General features: G+C 32.5%; 2 protein-coding genes across 7 annotated transcripts in view; one reads left to right on the top strand and one right to left on the bottom strand.

The window, feature by feature from the left end:
* The first annotated feature begins 109 nt into the window (after positions 1-109).
* Positions 110-12031, top strand: Arl5 (ADP-ribosylation factor-like 5). Of its 2 annotated transcripts, none has more exons than XM_088267184.1 (6): positions 110-288; positions 2535-2586; positions 3648-3856; positions 6677-6802; positions 8665-8774; positions 8919-12031. In XM_088267184.1, exons 2-6 carry the CDS (start codon positions 2541-2543, stop codon positions 8965-8967), a joined length of 540 nt encoding a protein of 179 aa, XP_088123310.1. In that variant the 5' UTR covers positions 110-288; positions 2535-2540; the 3' UTR covers positions 8968-12031. The 2 variants fall into 2 exon arrangements, with proteins under 2 accessions (XP_088123310.1, XP_088123318.1); XM_088267192.1 differs by having other exon boundaries at positions 110-541.
* Positions 12032-14481: 2450 nt separating this feature from the next.
* The window catches only part of Fhos (Formin homology 2 domain containing), a 100118-nt gene continuing 91838 nt past the window's right edge, over positions 14482-22761 (bottom strand). For 4 of the 5 annotated variants that reach the window (XM_088267142.1, XM_088267151.1, XM_088267174.1 and 1 more), the window contains 6 exons: positions 21823-22080; positions 21495-21709; positions 20800-20998; positions 20203-20318; positions 19813-19940; positions 14482-15087 (listed from right to left, as the gene is read on the bottom strand). In XM_088267142.1, the coding sequence (XP_088123268.1) occupies positions 15011-15087; positions 19813-19940; positions 20203-20318; positions 20800-20998; positions 21495-21709; positions 21823-22080 (993 nt within the window). In that variant the 3' untranslated portion in view covers positions 14482-15010. Of the gene's footprint in view, positions 15088-19333; positions 19414-19812; positions 19941-20202; positions 20319-20799; positions 20999-21494; positions 21710-21822; positions 22081-22761 lie in introns of all 5 variants that reach the window. The other variant, XM_088267159.1, reaches the window with a different exon arrangement.

Here is a 22761-nt window from a genome sequence, read left to right as displayed (position 1 = left end):
ACCAACACCTCCCGCTTCAATATAAACGTGATAACGTGTCTTAAAAAAGGGAACGTAAGTACTAAAATAAATATAGACTAAAAATTAATTGTCTTTGGTTTTAAATGACAGTTGTTGTCAGATATTCCTCGTTCGCTCGTTTCGTTTTTTAGTTTTCGCTTTGAAAACAAGATTTAAATGTTACGGAATCCCTTGTTTTGTATCATTAAGTAAATTTGACAGATTGTACAACGTATTAATAAATTTTAATATAACATCTGTGATGTGTAACCGGTAAAGTGAACAAAGGTAAACCTCATAGAAAATGAAAGTGTAGTTATGCCTCGGTCGGAAATTACTGTTTAGTTTTGACTGCGTGTTGCCAAATCACGTTCCAATTTGATTAGAAAGCGACATGCAATATTTATTTTTAAGACAGCGTACATTCTTAAGAAAACCTTATCTAATTGATAAATTACTACCTCCTCACGGACCACCATCTGGAAATGTTTAAATTTGAGATCTCGTTAAATTATTATAGGTCATCTAATTTGGTAACTATGTATGTACTATTTTATCGCCAGTTCATAACCCTTCTTTTTAAAACTCACTCGATTGTAGATGAAATTATTTATCTTTGTTTCGATTGTTCTTTAAGGGAAGGATTTAATATTGTAGATATATTACTGTCAGAAAATAAAGTGCATATAAGAAGGACCCATCCGCTATTGGATGGGACAAACGGGGTTGTCAACTGTTTATTATTAATATTTTGCAAATTTGTGACACGAGCAGATGCTATCCTGGACAAATTCCGTACTTTTGAAAAAATGTTCATCTTTGTCCCATCCAACGGTAGTAGAACCCATAGTTCACTCCGGAGATATTAGCCTCCAAGTAGAAACACAGTGTGTGGCTACGCAATCATCCAATAAATATATAGTGGTGTGTTACCACTTTAGGTTACCCAGTTTTGGTGCACCGACTGGGTTTTGGTTGTGTAGTGAGGTTGGTGCACAGAAAGAAATGAAAGAATTTACTTACAGTTGTCTCCTTTATTGATAGAAATATAAACTTATCTAAATACTGAAATCAAATAATGGCAATTAATTTATAAAAAGTGGAGATAAAGAAGTGAGGTACAAAATGTAGAATATGCGACAATGAAAATTAAATTTAAAATAAGCGTCCATTGCCGAAGGCGTCCAAAATGATTCTCGTCAATTTTCGTGTCCGAGTTTCGGACGTAGGATTTGTTCGGGTTTGTTCGGCTCGGTGCGTTCGGACTTTTTCGGAATTGTTTGTATTTGTTTGGCTTGTCACGTGACTTAACGGTGTTGGCGCCACAAATATGTTTACTTTTGTCAAATATAGTCAGATTAACATTGTATATTAAAAGGAAGTGAAGGGTGAATGATAAGGAGAGTGTTAGATTAAGGCTGAATCAGTATTGCGCAGTAGTATTGATATTTGCCAAGAAGGCCGATTTTGTTGCTTTGTTACTCGCACACTGTGTGCGGATTTGTTATAACAGTAGATTGTGAGATGCGAGCATTATTTATGGGGTAAGATGACCTCGTTTAGTGCTGGAACTTATTGGGATGTATCTGTCTTCTTGTATATATTGTATTAAGGTGGTGGTGGGAAAATGTTTGCGATATTTCCCCCATTCTCCAGTAAAATAAGCTATATAAACAAACATATTTGTAATCTTGAATACAATTAATATAATCTTATAAAACAATTTCATAATATCAACTTGGCAGTTTTTGTATAAAAAATTGCAATTGGAAAATAGGTGTTACGTACTTTGAATATAAAGGATTTTTTTAAATAAAATTTTTTGGCGGCAATTCGATAATCTATAATCGGATGAGAATCGAGAGAGATGAAAGATATAATATAAAGAGAAGGAGAAAGAGAGCTTTACATTCTGCCATTACTGAAGTGGGGCACAAGAGAGTTACGTATACATAGCAATACAAAGCGATATAATAAGATAGTGTAGCGCATGCGCGCGTTGTAGATGTACACGTTAGACGCCATATATGAACAGTGTGGTTTCGCGCGTTGTATACGTTATATTTATCATTGTATTTTAACAAACCCAATGAATCAACAACAAAGTCCGGAGTTACAATAGTTGCAATTTATTCTCTTTATCTCGACATGTATCTCATATTTTAGTTATCATTAATATCAAAACATATTATCAATTAAAGCACCAATTAATGGCAATGTAAATAAACAGAATATTTTTTGTTTGACTAGTATGTTGTATTAGAACCAGAAATAATAACAAACCTTTATGTAAGATGACATACAACTTAATAGGCTTGGTGTTCTGAGTATTTAGATTTAGATTATCAGTGAATCCTCTGAAACAAATCTATTTATTTTCATTTGTAATTCCAAAGTATATTTTTAGTAAAAGTATTATTTAACATTATGGTTTAACTACTATTCTGGAGAACAGGTCGTCCCGTTGATAGTAATTTAGGGAAATTCGAGTGTGAAAAATAATTAGTCAAAAAGTTTTTTTCTTTTTTTTTTAGATAATCATGGGATTGTTGATATCAAAGATTTGGAGCTTATTTGGAAATGAAGGTAGGTTTATGAACTTCTGGTTTATGAACTGTCATATCGTGCCTTCCACTTTTCAGACCTCTCCCTCCCTACCCCAAATCTTCCTTCATTTCTGTCATTAATTTATAGTATTGTTATTGACCCTTCCCTTACGACGCTAAAAACACTCACGCGTTCCCGTGATATGTGTTTTGTACACCATATGAAAATGTGGTTTAAAAACGGGAAAAATATGAATATTCCTAAATGTTGCTTATATTGGCCATAGTTAAAGTTGAAATGTAACAATTTTGTAATGTTAGCTTTGGTATTATCTAAAAAAGAGAATTGTCTGAAAAAGAGAATGTCAGAATTGTACAGAGGCTATTTTATCAGTATATTTATCATATTGAAATTTTATAATAAATAATTAAGAGAGAACAATAACGTTGTTTCAAAATTACATAAGTGATGAGTACATAATTAAAATGCAATAAAGAAAAGAATTGCTTTGGACCAATTAAAAAGAGTGTGAAGTGGTTAATTTCATCCTTCTTTTCCAAGAAGGATGAAAGCCAAGCTTCACTTTCACTTTTATGGGTTGGGAGCAGGCTTCTATGTATCGTATAAAATAAAATAACAACTATGTAATTTTTTCCACATTAATGTTATTTGACCAGCAACCTGGTTTCGTTGTAACTGACATCATCAGACTGGTCCAGTCCTGGTTTTATTTTATAAAATGCAGTTTCACCAAGAAATGTCAGTACCAAAAATATATGGATAATGCTTATCTCAGCTTTGCACTCCTTCCTTATTTCGGATTCGAACATATACATGGTTTTGACTGCATCGATAGATGGCATTTGGACTGCCTTCATATCATCCTTATTTTGCCAAGTCCATTCTTCACTTCCATGCATTAAGTGGGCACTGACCGGAGTCATTTGGTCGTAACATAATACGTTACGATGCGAGCATTTGTATAGTCAGTACAGCGAGCCGCGAGCAATATTACGACGTTACGTCGAAATGCTCCGGTCAGTCCCCACCATTAGGGTTGGGAGCAGGCTTTTATGTACGGAGTATGTTGTACATAACAGAGCACAAGCTGGTGCTGGTGGGCCTGGACAACGCCGGCAAGACCACCATCCTGTACCAGCTGCTGCTGGGGGAGGCGGTGCACACCAGCCCCACCATCGGCTCCAACGTGGAGGAGGTCCACTGGAAGAACTTGCGCCTCGTCATGTGGGACCTCGGCGGCCAGCAGAGCCTGCGCGCCGCTTGGAACACCTACTACACCAACAGCGAGGTGAGCCGCCTGGAACGCATTATCCTATTTTACATTTCATTTCTATGGGAAAAAATATTTCGCTTAACGAGTAAGATGCTCAAACGAATTTTTGAAAAGAAGAAGACGAAGAAGATTTTTGATTTTTGTGCGTAAAAATCGAAAATCTACAAATTAACTATAAAATGATGAAAAAAAAATTGTCGTTTGCTAAATAGGTAATTTTTTTTGGTTTATCATCTTTAAACAGCGTTGTTTAACCGTTTGATTGCCGATCGTCGATTTTCGTCGATTCGTGTTTTAACGAAGATTGCCGATCGTCGATTTCCGTCGATTGCGTCAGTCGTGCTCTGATTCGCGCGTACGTAGGGTGTGGTGCTGCGGCGTTGGTAAATATTATTCTAATATTATCTTAATAGTTGTAAGATCGTAGTAAACCGTTTAAATTTCAGATTCATTTATTATTTTTTTTATTTTAGTTAATTTAAAAAACATAATGTCGAGCGCGTCCTCTGAAATGTCTGATAGCGGGAGCGACGATTTCCACTCCTCTAATTCAAGTTCGAGTAAGAGTAGCTCTGGTGAGAGTGATCATATCCGTGTTTCCCAACCGCAGGATGCGAATTTCCAGTAATTCTTCTGATCGTGACCAAGAAATGGAGAGTAACACCAGAAATTACTCATTTACAAATGTACCTCCCGGAACCAATTTTTCTACCGAAAATTCTCATTTTTTCGAAACGCCTGGACTTCGGGATCCTCCTCCGCGTGATTCCAAACCTATATCATATTTTGATTTATTTTTTGATGTCATTCTGTTAACAACGATAAAAAATGAAACCAACAAATATGCCCAACAATTTCTTGAAAACTCTTCTGACACTTTACGAAACAAATCACGTGCAAAGGCTTGGAAACCGGTGTCTGTGTTGGAATTGAAGGCTTTCATAGCGGTCATACTTGAAATGGGTATTACACGACGACCGTCAATTGTTTCCTACTGGAGTACAGATTCGAGGGGCATACCATGGTTCAAACAAATGTTCTCAAGAAACCGATTTCAGATAATTTTGAAATTTTTTCATCTAATTGATAATTCCACCTTGGCTCCATCCAATCATCCAGACTACGACCCCTGTGCAAAATTCAATATGATAGTTGTCCATGCCAATGAAGTTTTCCGACGCCATTATATCCCTAATCGCCAGCTCTCTATTGATGAGTCATTGGTAGGGACTCATTGCCACTCAAAAATCAAACAATATCTCCCCAACAAAAAACACCACAGATGGGGAATAAAGTTTTGGATGTTATGCGACTCCATAACCCATTATTGCTTGGCATTTTTTTGTTACCGAGGAGCAAAATTAGAGCAAGACAAGGATGATACAAAAAAATTTGGCCTTGGCCATGTTGTAGTAATGAATCTGTTAAAAATTGGTAACTACCTGGACAAAGGTTATCATATTTTTGTTGACAATTTTTTTACAAGCATTCAACTGGCTAAGACTTTATTGGAAAGAATTACGTATATTACAGGAACCATCCGTCGAAACAGGAAATATATACCACGTGAGGCACAAGTGTCTCAAGTTGGAAAACCTAATTATTATAAAAGTGAGGACATTCTTCTCTGTTCATATCGAGATAAAAAAACCAAAAAACACCCGGTCATCCTAATTTCTACAAATAGTAATACGAGTGGCGTCACAGTGAAAAAATATAGGGGTTCATACGAAACGCAAACAGAAAAACCACAGATGATTCATGAGTACAATAAATACATGGGCGGAATAGATGAGTCTGATAAAATGTTGTATGTATATTTAGATGAAAGAAGAACATTGAAATATTGGAAAAAGGTAACATTTAACATTTTTGGAAGAATGGTTTTAAACGCATATATAATATATTCAATCAATAATGAAGGCAAAAAAATTTCAAGACACGAGTTCACATCAAAAATAATTGAATCGATTGAAAGGGAATGGTTACCTACAAAAAAAAAGCTGAAATTTCTTCAACAATTTCATTCCATAAATCCAAACTGCAGAAGCTTCCAGGAAAGAATTTACGTCGCTGTGTGGTCTGTAGTAATAAAGATGGTGCTGGGCTGCGTAGATCAACGACTATTTGTGCTTATTGTAAGAAGGGTGTCCACACGGCATGTGCAGGAAAGCACAGTTGTTGATTTTCTTTTGTTTTTCATTTTTGTCTTTCTTTTTTTCTAAATAAAATACTGTATTCATTTATACAAGCGTTTTATTTCAAATATTTCGACATTCCTTAATAAAACACCGAAAAAATCATCAAAATTCATGAAAATTCAAAGAATTTATGGGGTTTTAAAAAAATATATAGTTTCATAAAAAATGATGTTTTTTTGGTGGCATTTTACAAGAAACTGTATGCATTTTTTGGCACTCAAACGGTTAATAATTTAGACTGAAAATCGATCAAATAAATCACAACAACAAAAAATATTATTTAAAAAAACTGATATTTTCAGTCTGGAAAGATTTGAGTGCTCGCTACTGTATGTTGAGATATCAACAGGAATATTAATTTGAATAGTTCCCAAGTGAGGTACGTTCCGACATTTGTGAACAAAGATTGAGACACTTGAAATATTATGGACCAGTCGAAATGTCCAAATGTTGATTTGACATGTTTTCACATGATATGTTAAAAACCGGACTGTAAATAGATCTTAGGGTCCGATTGATCTGGGATCTTTGTATATCATCAAGTGTAACATCTCAGTTTTTAGCGTAGCAAATATAGAAACTTTCAGTATCATATCGTAGTTAGGTGAATAAAGTGTGTCTCATTGTTTTGCAGTTTATCATAATGGTGATCGACTCCACGGATCGCGCTCGGCTGTCCGTTTCGAGGGAGGAGCTGCACCGAATGCTCGCGCACGAAGAACTGAGTCACGCTTGTCTCCTGGTGTTTGCCAACAAACAGGTCTTTTATTTTAAAATGATTTTAACTATGGGATTATTGAAATGATGACTTTAATCATTATTAAGGCATATAATTTGGCAGCCTCGGTTAGTATATCTTCGTCTCGTACACTATTCGATCTGCGTTCTTATTTCTTAAAAAAATGCATCTACTTCTCTTCTTCTGTTTGTATGTCAGGTCCCCCTGACATGGACTATTTCTTTAGAGTAATCTGTCTTTGTCTCAGGCAGCTTTAAACAGCGCCTCGACGGTCCTGATCCCCATCCAATCTCGTATATTCCGGAGCCAGGAGATCTGTTTTCTGCCCACACCTTGTCGACTCTCTATTTAACCTTTTATGATTAAGTGTAATAGCTCGTACTTCTCTCCTCTTAGCACATGCCCCAGAGAAGATGCCTTCTGGGCCTTGATAACAGTCGGCAACAGTCTCCCTGTCTTTTTATTTTATGCACATTTGAGTTGCTGACCATATCGTTTTATGATGCCACATTTGGAATGCCTTTAATCGGTTTATAGTGCTGATCTTAAGGTTCCACAATTCAACTCCGTAAAGAAGTACTGACCAAATATCCTAATGGTTTTGAACCTGGTTCACTGTGGTAGAGCTTTGGTAGTGAGTTTTCTTAGTAGAAAAAAAACTCTTTTTGCTGTAAACTAATGGTTAATAGTTGTATCCGAGATGTATCCGGTTGCATATCTGAAACAATAAATGTTTAGGAAAACTAAATACATTACCGCTTACATCCTTCTACTTCTTTATTAATATAATTATTACTTTTTATCACTCATTTCTTTCTTCAGATTCTAGAATGCATCTGTATGCTTCTTGGGTTCAGATATTAAAATACAAATAAAACACCTGTTTTTACTACATGAGTATTATATTGTTACAAATAGTTTCGGAAGCTTCAGATGCTTCCATCTATTCAATATTATTACATACCAAATTTTAAACCTTTGAAGCGATTGCTCATCTTTGTATGCGACTTGCTTTGGCGATCATAATAATATCAGTGTCCATTTTATTAATAAATATATACCTCATTTAGTCCTAGTTTTGTAAGTCTGGTTTCACTATGGTCCAATTGGTTCACTAACGTATTCCAAAAATAGTGTTATTCAACCACCTTCCGAAGTCATTGTTATATTAATGTCATATTATTTCACAAGTTAAAAAAGCAGCGAGAAAGAAAATACACAAGTTTAATCATAGTTTTGGAAGAGGTAAAACATAATTTTAAAGAGATAAAAATAAAATCACGATGCAAGTAGACGAAATAACTCAATTTCAGTTTCAAACAGTCAACTAGTTTAGTTGAAATACGCACATAATTATAATATAATTCATACAAGTAAAATATTATGGGGACAAAAACATATATGAGTGAATAAGAACAAAAATATAACAATATTTATAGCATTAACTTATAAACTGATAACTGATAAAGTGTTTAGTTATGTTACTATATAACCACTCACCGAGATCTTAGTCTACTGGTTTCGAGACCCACCTGTCTTTTCGCCATGTCCAGCATGCTAGCAACACTGTACACCCCTACCATAGTGTCTACGGACAGACTTACAACACATCAGATCAATGTTTTGTGTAGGCTTAAGATAGTGGTGGATAGTGTTTGTGACGAGACGGAGATGGGTCAGTCTACCGAAGTGTTAACATACTAATATTTTGTAATATGTTTGAAATTGTACTTTAAGTTTGTTGCTCTTGTATCGCAGAAATTGCATTTCCTTTGCGTTTTTGTCATCGTTGATATATTGTTGCGTTTAGACTTAAGTTACTCGCCTCTGTTGAGTGCAATCTTCGTTGATATGATTTTAATGTAATGAATTTTTGTATTCAGGATATTAAAGGTTCCATGACTGCGGCAGAGATATCCCAACAACTCCAGTTGACTGCTATAAAGCGACAGCCGTGGCACATTCAAGCGTGTTGCGCTTTAAATGGGGAAGGGTTAGTACACTCGTTTAGTCTTCTCTACTTCGCACTGATTCAGTTTAGAATTAATGCCAAAATTATACAGATGTGATTCGGGCTCATATGAAATATGGAAATGCTATTTCTTTTACTTAATAATTTTCTTCTTTTTCCTTTCAGATTGTATCCCGGCTTGGAGTGGATTGCTAACAGAATCAAGAAGAAGTAAGCTCTGTCAATTCCAAACAATTTCACATTCACTGGATCTGTTAAAGGCATTTAACTCATATTATAAATTCACATTATTCGGCGATTATAGATTTTCAAAAAGACAAGGAATAAAATTCCTGTACCACAATTCAGCCTGACATTGTACAATGTTCATATTTTTACACATAGTGGTACAACAAAATGACATCGCTAGTATTTTATAAGTAATTACCAGGATATTTATTTCTTTTTTGAGTTTTCTTGTGGGGATATCTGCAAGGTCAGTACAACACGTGCAACGAATAAAGTAAAAAGTGGATTGTTGATATGTGTATCAATTACTTAAAGAAACCCTGAAATTTGATTTAAAGATGAACTAAAGCAGTGCCAAATTTTATTCACTTAGCCGTGTTTTAGTATGTTATTGTTGTGTACAAAGAATAAAAGTATAAAGGGTGAAAGATATGTAGTGAACATCAAACGGCTCTCCTGCGTTAGAAGCATCCCTGTGCAGACATCCTACTTTATTCGGTGGACGTGTCGACTAGCGCGATTGACAAAATTTGCGAGTATCACAAAATAATAAATACGGACACCAATAAAATATAACTGTGTAGTTTTTTATAGAACTTTTTCCATGTGATGCAAAACTTTTATATCAATATTTGATATTTTTCTATGTGAAAACTTTATATTAGCGTAGAATACTTAAATAAACTTTAGACAATCATATTGCTTATTTGCAACTAGAATGTCACAACTCGAAATTTGTGATCCAGAGTCTCATCGGAAGCGCTGTAACTCTGCCAAATAGTGGTCTCGCTGTATTATTGGATAACAATCAGCTGGAATGAAGACTCGGCAATATCTTGGAAATATCTAATAAGTTTATAGCGCTACAAAATCATGAATGTTGAGAAAAAATTATTAAAATATTTTTATTTTATTTGCAAATTCATGTTTACCATAAAGATGGAAATGATGGTGATCAGAGGACCTTCCTTAAACTTATATTGTATAATGTAAATATAATGTAAATGGTTTTGAGATATAATGTACGTTAGATTAGAAAAGTTGTAAGTAGTTATTTTGGAGTTGTTGCATGTATGGTGTTACTTCAAACTGTAATCTAAGGAAGACTTTTGTCTTTCAACACATTTCTCTATTACATTATTCCATTACAAAAACATATGCCCTGGCTGATGGCTCGTATCCACTTCTATGCTTTATTCGAACCATCATAGACACACACCTGTGTCTCGGTCTGTCCGCAGTTCCAACTTCTCATTACATATTCACTTCAAAGGACACATAAGAAGTGCAAGGTACACAAACTAGTGCGAGTACAGGTGCCCTCACCATTACTGCTGTTCTTCTTTCTACCTGCTATTTCTCCCTCATTGACAGGGTTAAAAAAATGGCTTACACTTTTATACTGTTGACATCTCTCCAAATCACAATCCATCAAAATATTATTTTGTACAGTAAAATTATGAAATTAGGCTTTGATGATCTTTTATAAGATAATTGGAGTCGCATGTGTTTGAGAGAGATATAAATGTTTGTTTGAAATAATTATTTATTTTTTGGGTACTTTATATATTTTAATGTTTAAGAAGATACATAAATTATTAAATAAATGGTTTGAGACTTATTTATTTATAAAGTTTTTAATTGACCGCTACAGACGGTAGCTGTTCTGTCTCTGAATCACGCCAGTGCTGAGAGATGTGGTGTGAATGTAAACCAATTTGATGGGTTTACACTCCAAGGGGAGTGGTCCTTTTAGTCCTTGCTTTTGGATGGAATAAGCTATAGGCGTGGATAATAGCCATTATTATAACATCAGGATGTCCGGCATTATAAAAAAAAATTTTTTTTGAAACATGAAAAATTAGAATTAAAGAATTTTCTCGAAAATGAGCAAGAAAAAGATACTGTACAAATGTTGTTGTCTCTTATAAAACAGCTTAGGTCATATACCCTAGTCTCGCAAGGCAGCATTCCCTTTTATATATGAAGCTCTGATTGGATGAACTTTTTAATTTTAATGTCCCAACTTATTTTTGCCTAGTTCATTTATATAAATTAAAAATCAGAAATTTTTCAATGTCAGTCATTCAATAACTAGGCATTATTTTTTTATTTGCCTGGTGTGAGTGATATGCGTGAAATGCACATTCCATCAGTGTATTGGTGTAGTATACCTGTAATACTACCCTGGGCAAATATTGTACCTATTATTCCTAGGTACCAATACACTGATAGAATGCTAATATTATGCATATCGCTAACACTGTGCCAATTAACGCCTACTTGTCGAGAAAGTTTACTAGTAGTTATTTTTGCATAGCGAAGTTTTTGTCTTTTTCAAAGTTATTTTATAATGGGGATATTGAGATTATTTATATAATCATTTATAATCATCACAAATCTAAAAATCAAACTGATTTCATTTTCATAATAACCTCCGAGAATATTATTAAGTAGGTTAGTTATTATAAACTTAGATTTATTATTACACATGCTCACATTGATGATTTTCAATCATTTCCCAATGGAAAATAAATCCTTTGTATCAATATGTAAAGCTAACTTTGTGATATATATAGTAATGTTTAACAAAGTTATTTTGTATGTTATAAAATTGTTTGTGTTAATTAATTGGTGTTCTCATAATTGAATAATTATAAATATTAAAATGTGATTAGGCTATCGGACTATTACTTCCCGTGTGAATTTATTCTAAAAGTATTTTAGGATATTAATTTTGAGAAAGAAATAAAATGCCTCGGGCAGAAACTAAAAAGATGTATCTTTAAAGATATTCAATAGCAATTTGTAAAAAAGTGCACTTGTAGAAACATTAGCATGTTTTTTTCTTGCAGAGTAATATTTTCAAACCTTTTTCTGAAATGTTTTTAATATTATTGTTGTCAAGTTGCGCAGCTAGTACGAGCGCACTTTGCAAATCCGATTCCTCTAGCCATTACTGCTGTACTTCTCGATTCCTGTCGTCCTTCACTCGCATCCTCTGTATCCTACCAAGTATAGTAAGACCTCTCTTCACGTTTTCAAAGAAATGTCAAAAAATTACAAAAACAAGGGACTATTGTCTCTAAGTAAAATTTACTTACGTTTTGTTTGTTCTAAGAATGTAAGTACGTTTGATGTTAATTAACCCTTAATAAAAACCAGGTGGTAAGTTGTGATAATAGATCAAAAAGATCTGTACCCTGCCACCCAATTTCAATTTGGTTCGAGGCAACGATTTATCCTCCTTCTTACTTACTTTTCTTCACTCATTTTGGGGATTTTATCTCCTATTTGGCAATTCGTACACAAGTGTAGTTTCAATCTTACAACCTCAAAAATGTTTTCTTCTTTATGCGTGTTTGTTTATCCATATTTTTGCCGTTATTGTATCAAATGCACATGGGCCAGGTGCCAATGTTGTGTTTTCTTTCTAAAATATATGACAAAATTATTCATGCATTCCTGATCCGGAAATTAGGAGCGCAGGGAAACATCGCCCACATGTAATTGGTGATCGAGTCAATTTGAAAAGATGCCAATGCACTACATATTTGGGTTCGATGAGGGGTCAAAGAAAGAACAGTTTTAAATTAATAACTTCTAAAATATTATGTTATATAGAATAAGTTTACTTTGGCGTTACGTAATAGTCATAAAAGATTTTATAGGCAATTTGCAGTAATTACTTATTTAAAAAAAAAATATTTTCTAGTTCTAGTAAAAAAAATATTATTTCAATATTATTTTTTCATGGAATGGATGGATTTTGGAAATTTCAATAAAAATTACTTAATTATAAACATATACAGGGTCATTCATTTTTCAGTTTCGAAAGAAAATCTTAATAAAACACACAGCGATACATTTCTTATGAAAATTTTATTTCATTACAAAGTTTGGACTTTACCATTAAGTGTGAAAAACAATATCATTCAAATGGCACCTCGGGAAAATTCGATGCATGCGATTCTTTTGAGGTAATTTTTAACCACATTTTCGCATGTTTCGGACGGATTCTCGGCCATAACTTGAGTAATGTTGGTTTTGAATGCATCTAGAGCTCGGGGATTATTCGCATAAACATGGTCTTTTGTGTAGCCCCAGTAGTAAGTTTAAATAATTTCAACTCCTTGTTTGTTTGTTGAACGATGCATTATCGTAAATGGCAAACATTTAAATAATATTATGATACTTGAGATGACAGCTGAGTTCGACAGGCGTCAAATGCCAGCTCTTTCAACTTGAAACCACAAAATGAACGACCCTGTATGTATGACACAAATTGTATTTATTTTATTGTGAAATTATATGAAAAAAATAAGGAATTACTGAATTGTCATTAGACATCTGCAATATTGTGTTTTGGAATGTTTACCTTCCACAAAATATGAAATATATCAAGTGCACTGAGCACTTCCAACTTATTCTAAATTAATATTATTAAAAAAATCTCATGAGACTGGAATTAAAAATCAAACACACTTTGACAATACTTTTGTCTTTTGGCGCAATAATATTATGTCACCATAAGCAATATTTTATTAAATTATCAGTCAAATGTAACGTAACTTTTGTTATTTATCTTAATATGTATTCATATTTATATGGTTCATTTTTATGAACAAATAAATAATTTTAAAGCTTTTTTAAACTTATAAAAAAACTCATTCTGTTCAAATATATTTTTTTTAAGAATGTATTTTTTCTTTTTTCCAAGTACATACAACTATGCGTCACGATTTAATTTTTTATATTTATGAAAATGTTTAATATGCATTTTAATAAAATATGGAGATTAGATGGTTCATTAATAAACTTAGGTTTTAATTATAATACTGTCATTTTAAAAAATGGAAAAAATCAATTATTATATTATCATTTGTGGCAAAATATTTTTTAGAATAGAAAATTTTATTTTGACGTTCTTAAAGATGAAAAAAAACTTAAAATGTATGTATTTTTAGCAAACGAATATATTTAGGTGCAATGAGCCAGAAATGTATATAAGCTTATCGTAGGAAAAAACAACAATTTTATCAGCTTCCAATAAATGTATACATTTTTTAAGAGATTTAAATGTATATAAATTAAATATGTATAGTATAATGTGATTCATTTTTAATTTTGTATGTATGTTATACATTCGTAACTCATAACCCATAACACTGGAAATGTACATTTTTATTAAAATTATGTTTTCATCAGCAATATAAAATGTTAATCACTGAATTCCTTTTTTGTACTCATATTTGCTTTATTTCATTCACTTTCAGTAAATAAAACAATTGCGATTATATTATTTTGAATTTTATTTTGCCTTCTGTTCCGAGTATTAGAGATCCGACTCGGCTTAGAAGCAGGCAGAGCGGGTGGACGGTGAGTCGAGGGTGCCTCGCATCCCCGGAGACCAAGAGCATTGAGCAAAGCAATAAAGAGTCGGGTCTTCAAATATCAATAGGTAAAACAGAAAAATACTAAAAAATAAAACCCCCAATAAACTTTATTTATTTTATTTCAAATATAAACAATGGTAGGTACAATTTATTCACACAATAGCGACCAAATTACTACTTTTTATGTAATGTGACAAAATATTTTTGATTTGTTAAATATGTGTGTATCTTGTGTTCATAATAAGTATTTTTGAGAAAAAAAAACAAAACCGAAAAATTTCTCATAAAACTAATAAAATTGTTATTTAAAAAAAAAACACTTACAAATACACTATTTTAATCATTATTCCAGTCATTACCATAAGGTCTAAGTGTGGTTATGTACCATAACTTTATAGTAAAATCCTAATTAACTTTTAAAACAATATTTAACACAATCCAAGATTAAAAACAACAGCTTTGGTATTACAAATTTTAGTAAAAAATATTAAAATAAATAATCAGATAATATGAGATTAATAATAAAAATATAAAAAAAAACATGTGAGACAGTTTGGAGAATGTTTTCTTCCTAGGTTGCCAATATTTCTCTCTAGGCTGCCAACGTTTCTCCCAATTTGCCAATGTTTTTGCTTATGTTGCCAACGATTTCTTGTTTCCTTTTATTTGGTATTGAAATAAACCGGGAGATCTTTGATTTGTTAAAATACCTGAAATAAAATAATAAACGAATACTTATGGACATATGAAGAAATTCAACGCCGGTAATAATGTAGGGCTATGTTATCTTATAATACAAAAATTACGCCGATGAATATCTTAACACAAATGAAAAATTACTGGTTATCATTTAAATTAGGTATCAATTCGTTGTTTTGTGTTTTAAATCATGAAGTCAGTGTCGCTATATTTTGAGAGATATTTTTGTACATAATGCAGTGACCACAGAGTTCTATATTAACAATCCTACCTTCGGGTTATTATTAAAAAAGTAGGTAAAAAATCTTCGCATTTTTTCTCATATCATTTGTAAATAACAAAACAGAATTTTAAAAAAAATAATAGACTCATTTATGACCCTTTTATATCCTTTGCAAGTCAAAGTTCTTATCTTCTCAACATAAGATGTCGCCGGATAATTTTTTGTAATAATATTCTATCAAGTATTGAATGTAATGTATATCAATCAACAAAATCTTGACATATTCTGCACTTGAGGTAGCCAGCGATATTGACCTCAAAATACTAAACACATCGTAGGACAATTTTTACACAAAACCTGGATAGAATTCAATTAAGTTATATGTTATAGGTGTCTAAACAGAGACGATAAATTATTTTACTTAGTAAATACCACTATTTCCTAAAATCTACTGTGACACGTGTTTCGATTTATTCCGCATCATTTTCAAACACCTTAACCACATTTTACCACAAAGTGACTGCCGAATCAATTAATGAAACATTAAATTGTGTTGGTATTAAATTATTAGTGCAATTTTCTCATTGAGCTTGCCCAGTTTTATGTTTGATCTAGGTAAGCAGGAGTAATGAGTGTAAATAGTGTGTAGTGTTATGTTCTATATTAAGGTACGCTACACATTTTTGTATGTTCAAACACTCCAATTATAGTATTTGATGTAGAAAATGTGGTCTTTTCAAATTGTATGTTCGTAAGATAGTGGTGCTACAAAAATATGCCAGAAATGTAATGTTTGCAAGTATGCCAAGATAAAATAAAACAACTATGGATATAGTTTTGGCTACTTTTATTGTATTTGACCAATGACAGGTTCTATCGTAGAATTTTGTTTAATCTCTCACCAGTCTGATTATGTCGGTAACGACGAAACCCGGTCACTGGTGAAATAAAATAAAAGTCGAGAAAACTATATCCATAGTTGTTTAATTATATAAAATGCAGTTCCACTAAGAAATGTCACTACAAAACTTTAATCTAATAAGAATGTATGCTAAGATGTTACATATTAGGTTAATATAATCGGTATCTGAATCCTACTACAAAAAAAGAAAAGTTGTCAGGAAATCTTGAAGCTAAAAAGTAAAATATTCTTATTATTTTAGCAAACTATTTTTTTTATTATATCGTACGATGTAGTGTTAAGTACCGAGTGTGTTGATCAATTATTCAGAATTATCCATTTACAATTCAGCATCTTAGTATGTCATGCGAAAACTACAATTGCAGCATACATTTGAAGCACTTCAAGCAAGATTTGTGAAGGTCGCATTTCTTTTTATTGTAGTATTTCTCATCGCTGGTAATCAATAATATTTGTAGAAAGATTTAGTAGCATCGAATATAATTGAAAACAGGTTAGTTATTTGATCGCATCACGGTATTTTTGTATGCTAGAGCAAATTTCAAACCAAAATTTTAAACCCATTTTTTAATTTACACAATATCTCAAAATAGCAGCGCTAGGAATACTTGTATATAAACTTTTGTAATAACGCCCTTTAATGGTTAACCTATATTCACTTCAATTCAAACCCTCACCCACACCCAATGGTGCATAGGACACTACATTATTTAAATGCAGTGTTATTTTGATCGTTAACACATGAAGGAAAGGTGATCAGACCTCCGCTTCAGGTGCCAGTCCAGGGTAATATTGAATAAATATTAGAGTGAAAAAAATCACTTATACTTATTTGACCCCCCTTGGGAATCGAACCCGGGACCTCCAGTACGGTAGCCGAGCGTGCTGACACTATGGAGGCAGGTAGCATGTGAAAGGCTCCGGGTTCGATCCCCGGCATCTCCACCAACCTATATTAGTTATATAAAAATATCTAAAAGCGTTTCTTGAACAATTCTGTAATATTAATACATAAACATATTTGCAGACTACAGATATGAAATGTGGTAATTGCTGTTTTCCAGATTAGCAGTACAACCAAACAAATCGCTATAATATAAAATTATTAAATGAAATAAAAGAAATTTCATATCGCCAGGATTTAATTCAACATAATATATGTAGCTTAAGTTTTTAATTCCTTTTTTATATAAATAAACAACACTTATATTGTCAATAAAAAAATAATCCAGTCCTGGTGAAACAAAACAATAAATAACAAAAACAGAATTTTTAAATTGAATAAAATAGAAAAAAAAAAAATTATGACTAAAATTTAGCCTAATATTTGGTCTGCCACAATAATTAATTTTTACCATAATTCATTATAAAAATCAAAAAGAATTTACATTTTTACTGAATTTAATTGTTTATGATTATTTAACTATTTTATTGTCAACGTTTGCCATCGGAAGACGAAACAGCTATCGCAATAAACATATTTAGTCGAAAGTAGTTTCAATTCATTATAAAAATGAAGTCAATTAAAAATAACTCAAGTTTGCCTCATTGAGTATTTATTATTACTCTTGCAATGGTTCATAATGACTCTCCTCAAATTGGTGTATACAATGTTTTCTATACGCATCGTAAGGAAAGCGGGGCAACTCTTTATCTCGCCAACATAACAAACAAGGTAATCCGATTTTAGGATTTAATTAATTTAGACACTTTCTTGGGCGAAAGTGTACGGAGGACAATTAATGACTAAAATATGAGTATTTTCATAAAGAGTATTTCGTGTCAAATATCTATTGTTTATCTAAAAATGTTTTGTAACCATTTGTAAAAGCAATCAGTCGCAGAGCATGATAACTCTTTACATAATAATTTTGTTAATCGCACAACTCTGACTGTGTGCCATTTTGAATTTGCAAGTTTGAATAAGTAAAAAGGTAGCTCAGATCAATATCGCGCAATACGAAAAGCGTAAAAACCCTTTAGCCAGGTGGTAAATTTCTATGACAAAACTAATACTACGGGTGGTAGATCAAAAAAATATTTAAGATTTTTCTGTCAGGCAGTCAGGCCAGGCCCTCAGAAGTACAGATGTGGTTAGTTACATAGTCTGCAGTGTTATGTTAGTCTTTGCCAAGTAAATGACTTGGCACCAGTTTGTTATATCTATTTGAAGTTTCAATTTTGCTTTATTATTAAATCACTATACAATGATGTTAGCAATGTAAAACACGCGTCAAATAAAGACAAAATAATTAAGTGATAAAAAAAAACAGGAAAATTAATTGCATTAAATATACGTTCTAAATTTTTGTAGTGAATTTCGTATTTGTTGAACAAACAAAAAAAAAAATGATTTGGATAAGTTTAAAAATTTATAATGCGTCTAATCTTTATTCTGTATTATTTTATATGTTCCTTAATGTCAGTTTATTATTATTATTGTTGTTTTTATTTTTTAATAGTTTTTTGTTGCTTTTATCTTTATCTCTTCTTATATCTTTTATTATTGTTATTACAATATATTTTCTTTGTTAGAGTTAAAATCACTTGTAAACGAGTGGAGACTTAGTAAAAAACAAAAAATTTAAATCTTTATTCTCATTTAATTTCTAGTGCATTTTCTTTTTCTTTGAGCGGAGTTAACTGTTTTACCTTATAATAATGTTTTGTTACGGCATGACCTATACATGCAAGGTTTAGGATATGACTTCCGATTGACAATGACAGTCTTTAACCACTTAATAGTTGAACTTTTGCGAGAAAATTCGTCAGTACAGGATATCGTCACCAACAAGACGACACAAGACTGCCCGACCACTGCTCAGGTTAGTCAATAAAAACAAATACATCAATAAATTTCGCTTGGGCAAATCAATACCGACAAGTTGGATTCGATTAGCCTGAGCAGCACTCGGACTCATCAGTGCAGTACAAACTTATTGTCCTAGTTGCGCTAGAGTCAAACTGGGAACTGGTTAAAAAGCACTATTAATGTTCTGTTAGAAATACAACTGCTACATAAAATTTATTGAATTGAAGCATTTTGTTATAACAAATGGACTACCACTACCATGCGTTTTAAAACAGAAATATAATAAATAAATGTATGAACCTGAATTAAACAGCAGTTTTATAAGGCGGAATCCAAACGCAGATCATTATGGATTCCTTCCCTTGTACGGGATCGTTTTACTATAAAATGAATAAAGGAAACATAAAATACCTAAATCGATAAATGTTACACGTTTTACAATTACATTTTTATCACTTGCATAAAAGAAATAACATTAGAATATTTTACATGAAAGAGAGTTTTACAAAACTAGATTTAATAAATATAAATTGTTCTAAAGATATCATCTTAATTCAGTTGCAGTTCAGTGCAATCCCAAGTGGATATAACCACGCTTGTTCAAAGTAAGAACTGTTCGCATAACCACAAAACATCAAGTATAAATAAGCGTGATAAAAACTCTGATACAAAAAGGTCACGAGCATTATTTCCCCTTGGCGCTAATAATTGAGGTTCAATTGTATCATAATTTTACAAAACCTTTCTTCCAATAATATAACATAAGAACAAATACTTACTAGGTCCCTTTTGTGACTTTGTATATCTTTTATGATGGTGGTCAGATTTTTTATCGGGCGACATTTTGACTGTTAACATCGAGTTGAACGCTTCCTCGATTCCCACAGCATGATTATTTTTATTTGTTCTGTAACACGTTATAAGAGTTATAAATTGAAATATTTTATATCTACATTGGTAACTTTTTTCATCAGGTCAGTTGTCGCAAAATTTAATAGCTGGTCAACAAATATATATGGTTACAGCTAAAATAACGGCCATTCATCTATTGTCATAAAATGCAGTTCCATCGAGAAATGAAAGTTATATAGTTAATATTGCATCGGATACTAGTTAATATTTACGTGATTATAATATGTACCAATTTTAGGCCATTATGAAGTACTTACTTATCCATTGGCTCGGGATCTTTCCGTTTCCTGTTGAGAGCACTATGTATTGTAGAATCTTGAGAACTGAGTATTGACTTTAGTTGATTATCCGCTGTCTCTGGTCCCAGAAGAATCTATTTATCAAAAAATAAAATAAAAATGCGTATGAGAAACATATAATGCTACATCTTTTTGATGGTTGTCTACGGCGTCGAAAGCCAACTATGTACATATTATAACTTAATCTGCCACAAAAATGATAGAAAAATGTTAAAATATTAGATGATGGAGAGTTCCAAACCAATATGTTTAAAGATGCATGGGAAAAGAGAGAGTTTTAAAGACAATATAAATAACAGAAAGCTAAATTACTTTGAGGGAAGAGTAATAGATATTATACCAAAAGGCAAAGTTGAAGGTCAGCGCAGCATAGGATAAAGATGAATATCCTAGCTTAACAACTTGAGTGAATGTTATTTCACTGTATCACTAAGTCGCTGTTTAGAGCGGCTGCAGACAAAGTGAAAATTGCCATGATGATTGCAAACCTTCAGTAGGACGGTGTGTGTGGAGTGAGAGAAGGAGGAAAAGGAAGGATAAAATGTGAATACTTACACCTACGTCCATTATCATTTTTCCTCTAGTTTTATTCCTTTCTCTATGGCACGCTTTCCTCGCTCTCTGTTCGAGAACTCGTTCCCTCGTGGTTCTGTACTCGAGTGCAAATTCGCTAATCACTTTGAAAATGTCGGAAGGTCTTGTTTCTATCATGCGATGAACAGGAATACCGAGCCACGCTAAGAATTCTGTGTATCTAAAATATCATAAAAGACGACATACATATAATGTTACTGAGGGATTTCAGAGGTTCAGAGCTTAGGGTCAAATGAAATTCAATAAGAAATTGTACAAAAGACGGATAAAATGATGATTATAAAATATGATGACATATAGCCTATGGGTCTGGGGTCCCCTAGTAGAGTTACTAACTTTCCTATCACTGTCACCCTGGCTATTAGAACATGGTGACGGATTGTACACACTAGTTAGTATAAACTTACTTGCCCCTTGAGAGTGATAGGGACAAAGAATGCATTAGTAATCCTTTAACTTTGATCGCAAAGTACTTTGCATGATTGATTAAATTTCAATATAATTTTTTTTTCAAAGATATCGCACGGATAGGTCCGAATGGAATCCGAGAGTTTCTATACTAGACCTGGGAATCTGTGCCTATGCAAATGGAAATGGTTGGAGAAATGGTAAATAGAAAAATAAGAATAGCAAGAAAGAATTATGTGATACATTACCTATGATAAAGACGTTTTTTAATAATACTTAAAATTATGATTCTCTCTGCGCAGTCATGCAAAAAGTCCCCAAGTTTGGCTTTCATCAGGTTGTTGTCGTGTTTGAGAATTTCCTTCAAATAATTAGTGGATGCTTTACAGTCTACCTCCAACCTTTCAATATTTGCTGATAACTCCTCAAAATTTACTTTGGAAGCTCTCGTTACTGTGCCAATCTGTTAATTCAAATATACAAGTATATAAATATAATCGGAGTGTCACAGCTCACATTTTGCTCAACAATTAATTTTCCTTTAGTAGGCAAGGCAATATGGTAATGGATGCGTACCTCACTATACAAATCAGTAGTTTCCGGGAATTGATCCAATATTATATGACACAAGTGATGAAGCAGAGAATGTTTATGTACTGTGTCTTTGACTTCGTGTATTTTTGACAAATATTCTAATTGAAATCCTTTGGCATCGGAACTATTGAGGAAATTCCCCGTAGAAAGAATAGCGGAGATTATTTTCTTAAATGTGTGATTTTTCCTTAAAATTTCCATTGCCAACTTGAAATCCATGTAAGGCTCTGCAATTTCATTCTGAAAAAATCAACAAAGGATTAAAAATAATAATCACAAAATAAATGTGGAATTTTTTCATAGTTATTAAAGCTTATCATGAAATCAAAAATTTTGCAAAAAATTGTACTATATTTATTTATTACTTAGAGCAGTTATTTTTTTTATGGAGAATAGAACGTGGATGGCCAAAAAAGACTTGGGACGATCAGATCAATCAAAACCTAAAATTTGGTGGTGTCAAAACTCTACATCATCAGAGGGCATGTATGATTAGATGTATGGATGTGAAGGAGTGTGTGTCAGGACAGAAGAGTGTGGTGTTCCATCCTCTCTGTCTACTCTTGTATAGAAACAGCTTGATGGTAGTACTAGTAGTAGCCTCACAATTAAAACCCGTGATGAGATATTCATTTGCTTACAATAAAAATATGCATAGGAATTCCAAAGAATACAACGTAAAATTAATAAAAAACAAGATGAACTATGTAAATGAGCAGAGTCTGAAATTTCTAGATTTATTCAACCAAAATAATGATTTTTATATTGGTAGTTGGACCAACTTGGAAAATTTGCATGTCCCATATCAAGAAGCCAATTTTTAGCTCATTATAATATATTTTTATTTACTTCTAATTTTATATCAAGTGATGCAACATTATAGAGTTTGGGTGCTACATATATCGCTCACTCCTTTCAACA

Source organism: Brachycentrus maculatus, unplaced genomic scaffold (assembly GCF_059751285.1).
Source record: "Brachycentrus maculatus isolate JH-2025_06_01 unplaced genomic scaffold, ASM5975128v1 h1tg000018l, whole genome shotgun sequence".
In the NCBI taxonomy this organism is placed as follows: Eukaryota; Metazoa; Arthropoda; class Insecta; order Trichoptera; family Brachycentridae; genus Brachycentrus; species Brachycentrus maculatus.
This window is presented reverse-complemented; position numbering and strand designations above follow the sequence as displayed.

Excerpts from the sequence above, each read along its gene's own strand:
- Arl5 (XM_088267184.1), top strand. The coding sequence starts at position 2,541 with ATGGGATTGTTGATATCAAAGATTTGGAGCTTATTTGGAAATGAAG. Across the intron at positions 3,857-6,676 it reads CCTACTACACCAACAGCGAG|TTTATCATAATGGTGATCGA; the intron begins GTGAGCCGCCTG and ends ATTGTTTTGCAG. Across the intron at positions 6,803-8,664 it reads TGGTGTTTGCCAACAAACAG|GATATTAAAGGTTCCATGAC; the intron begins GTCTTTTATTTT and ends TTTTGTATTCAG.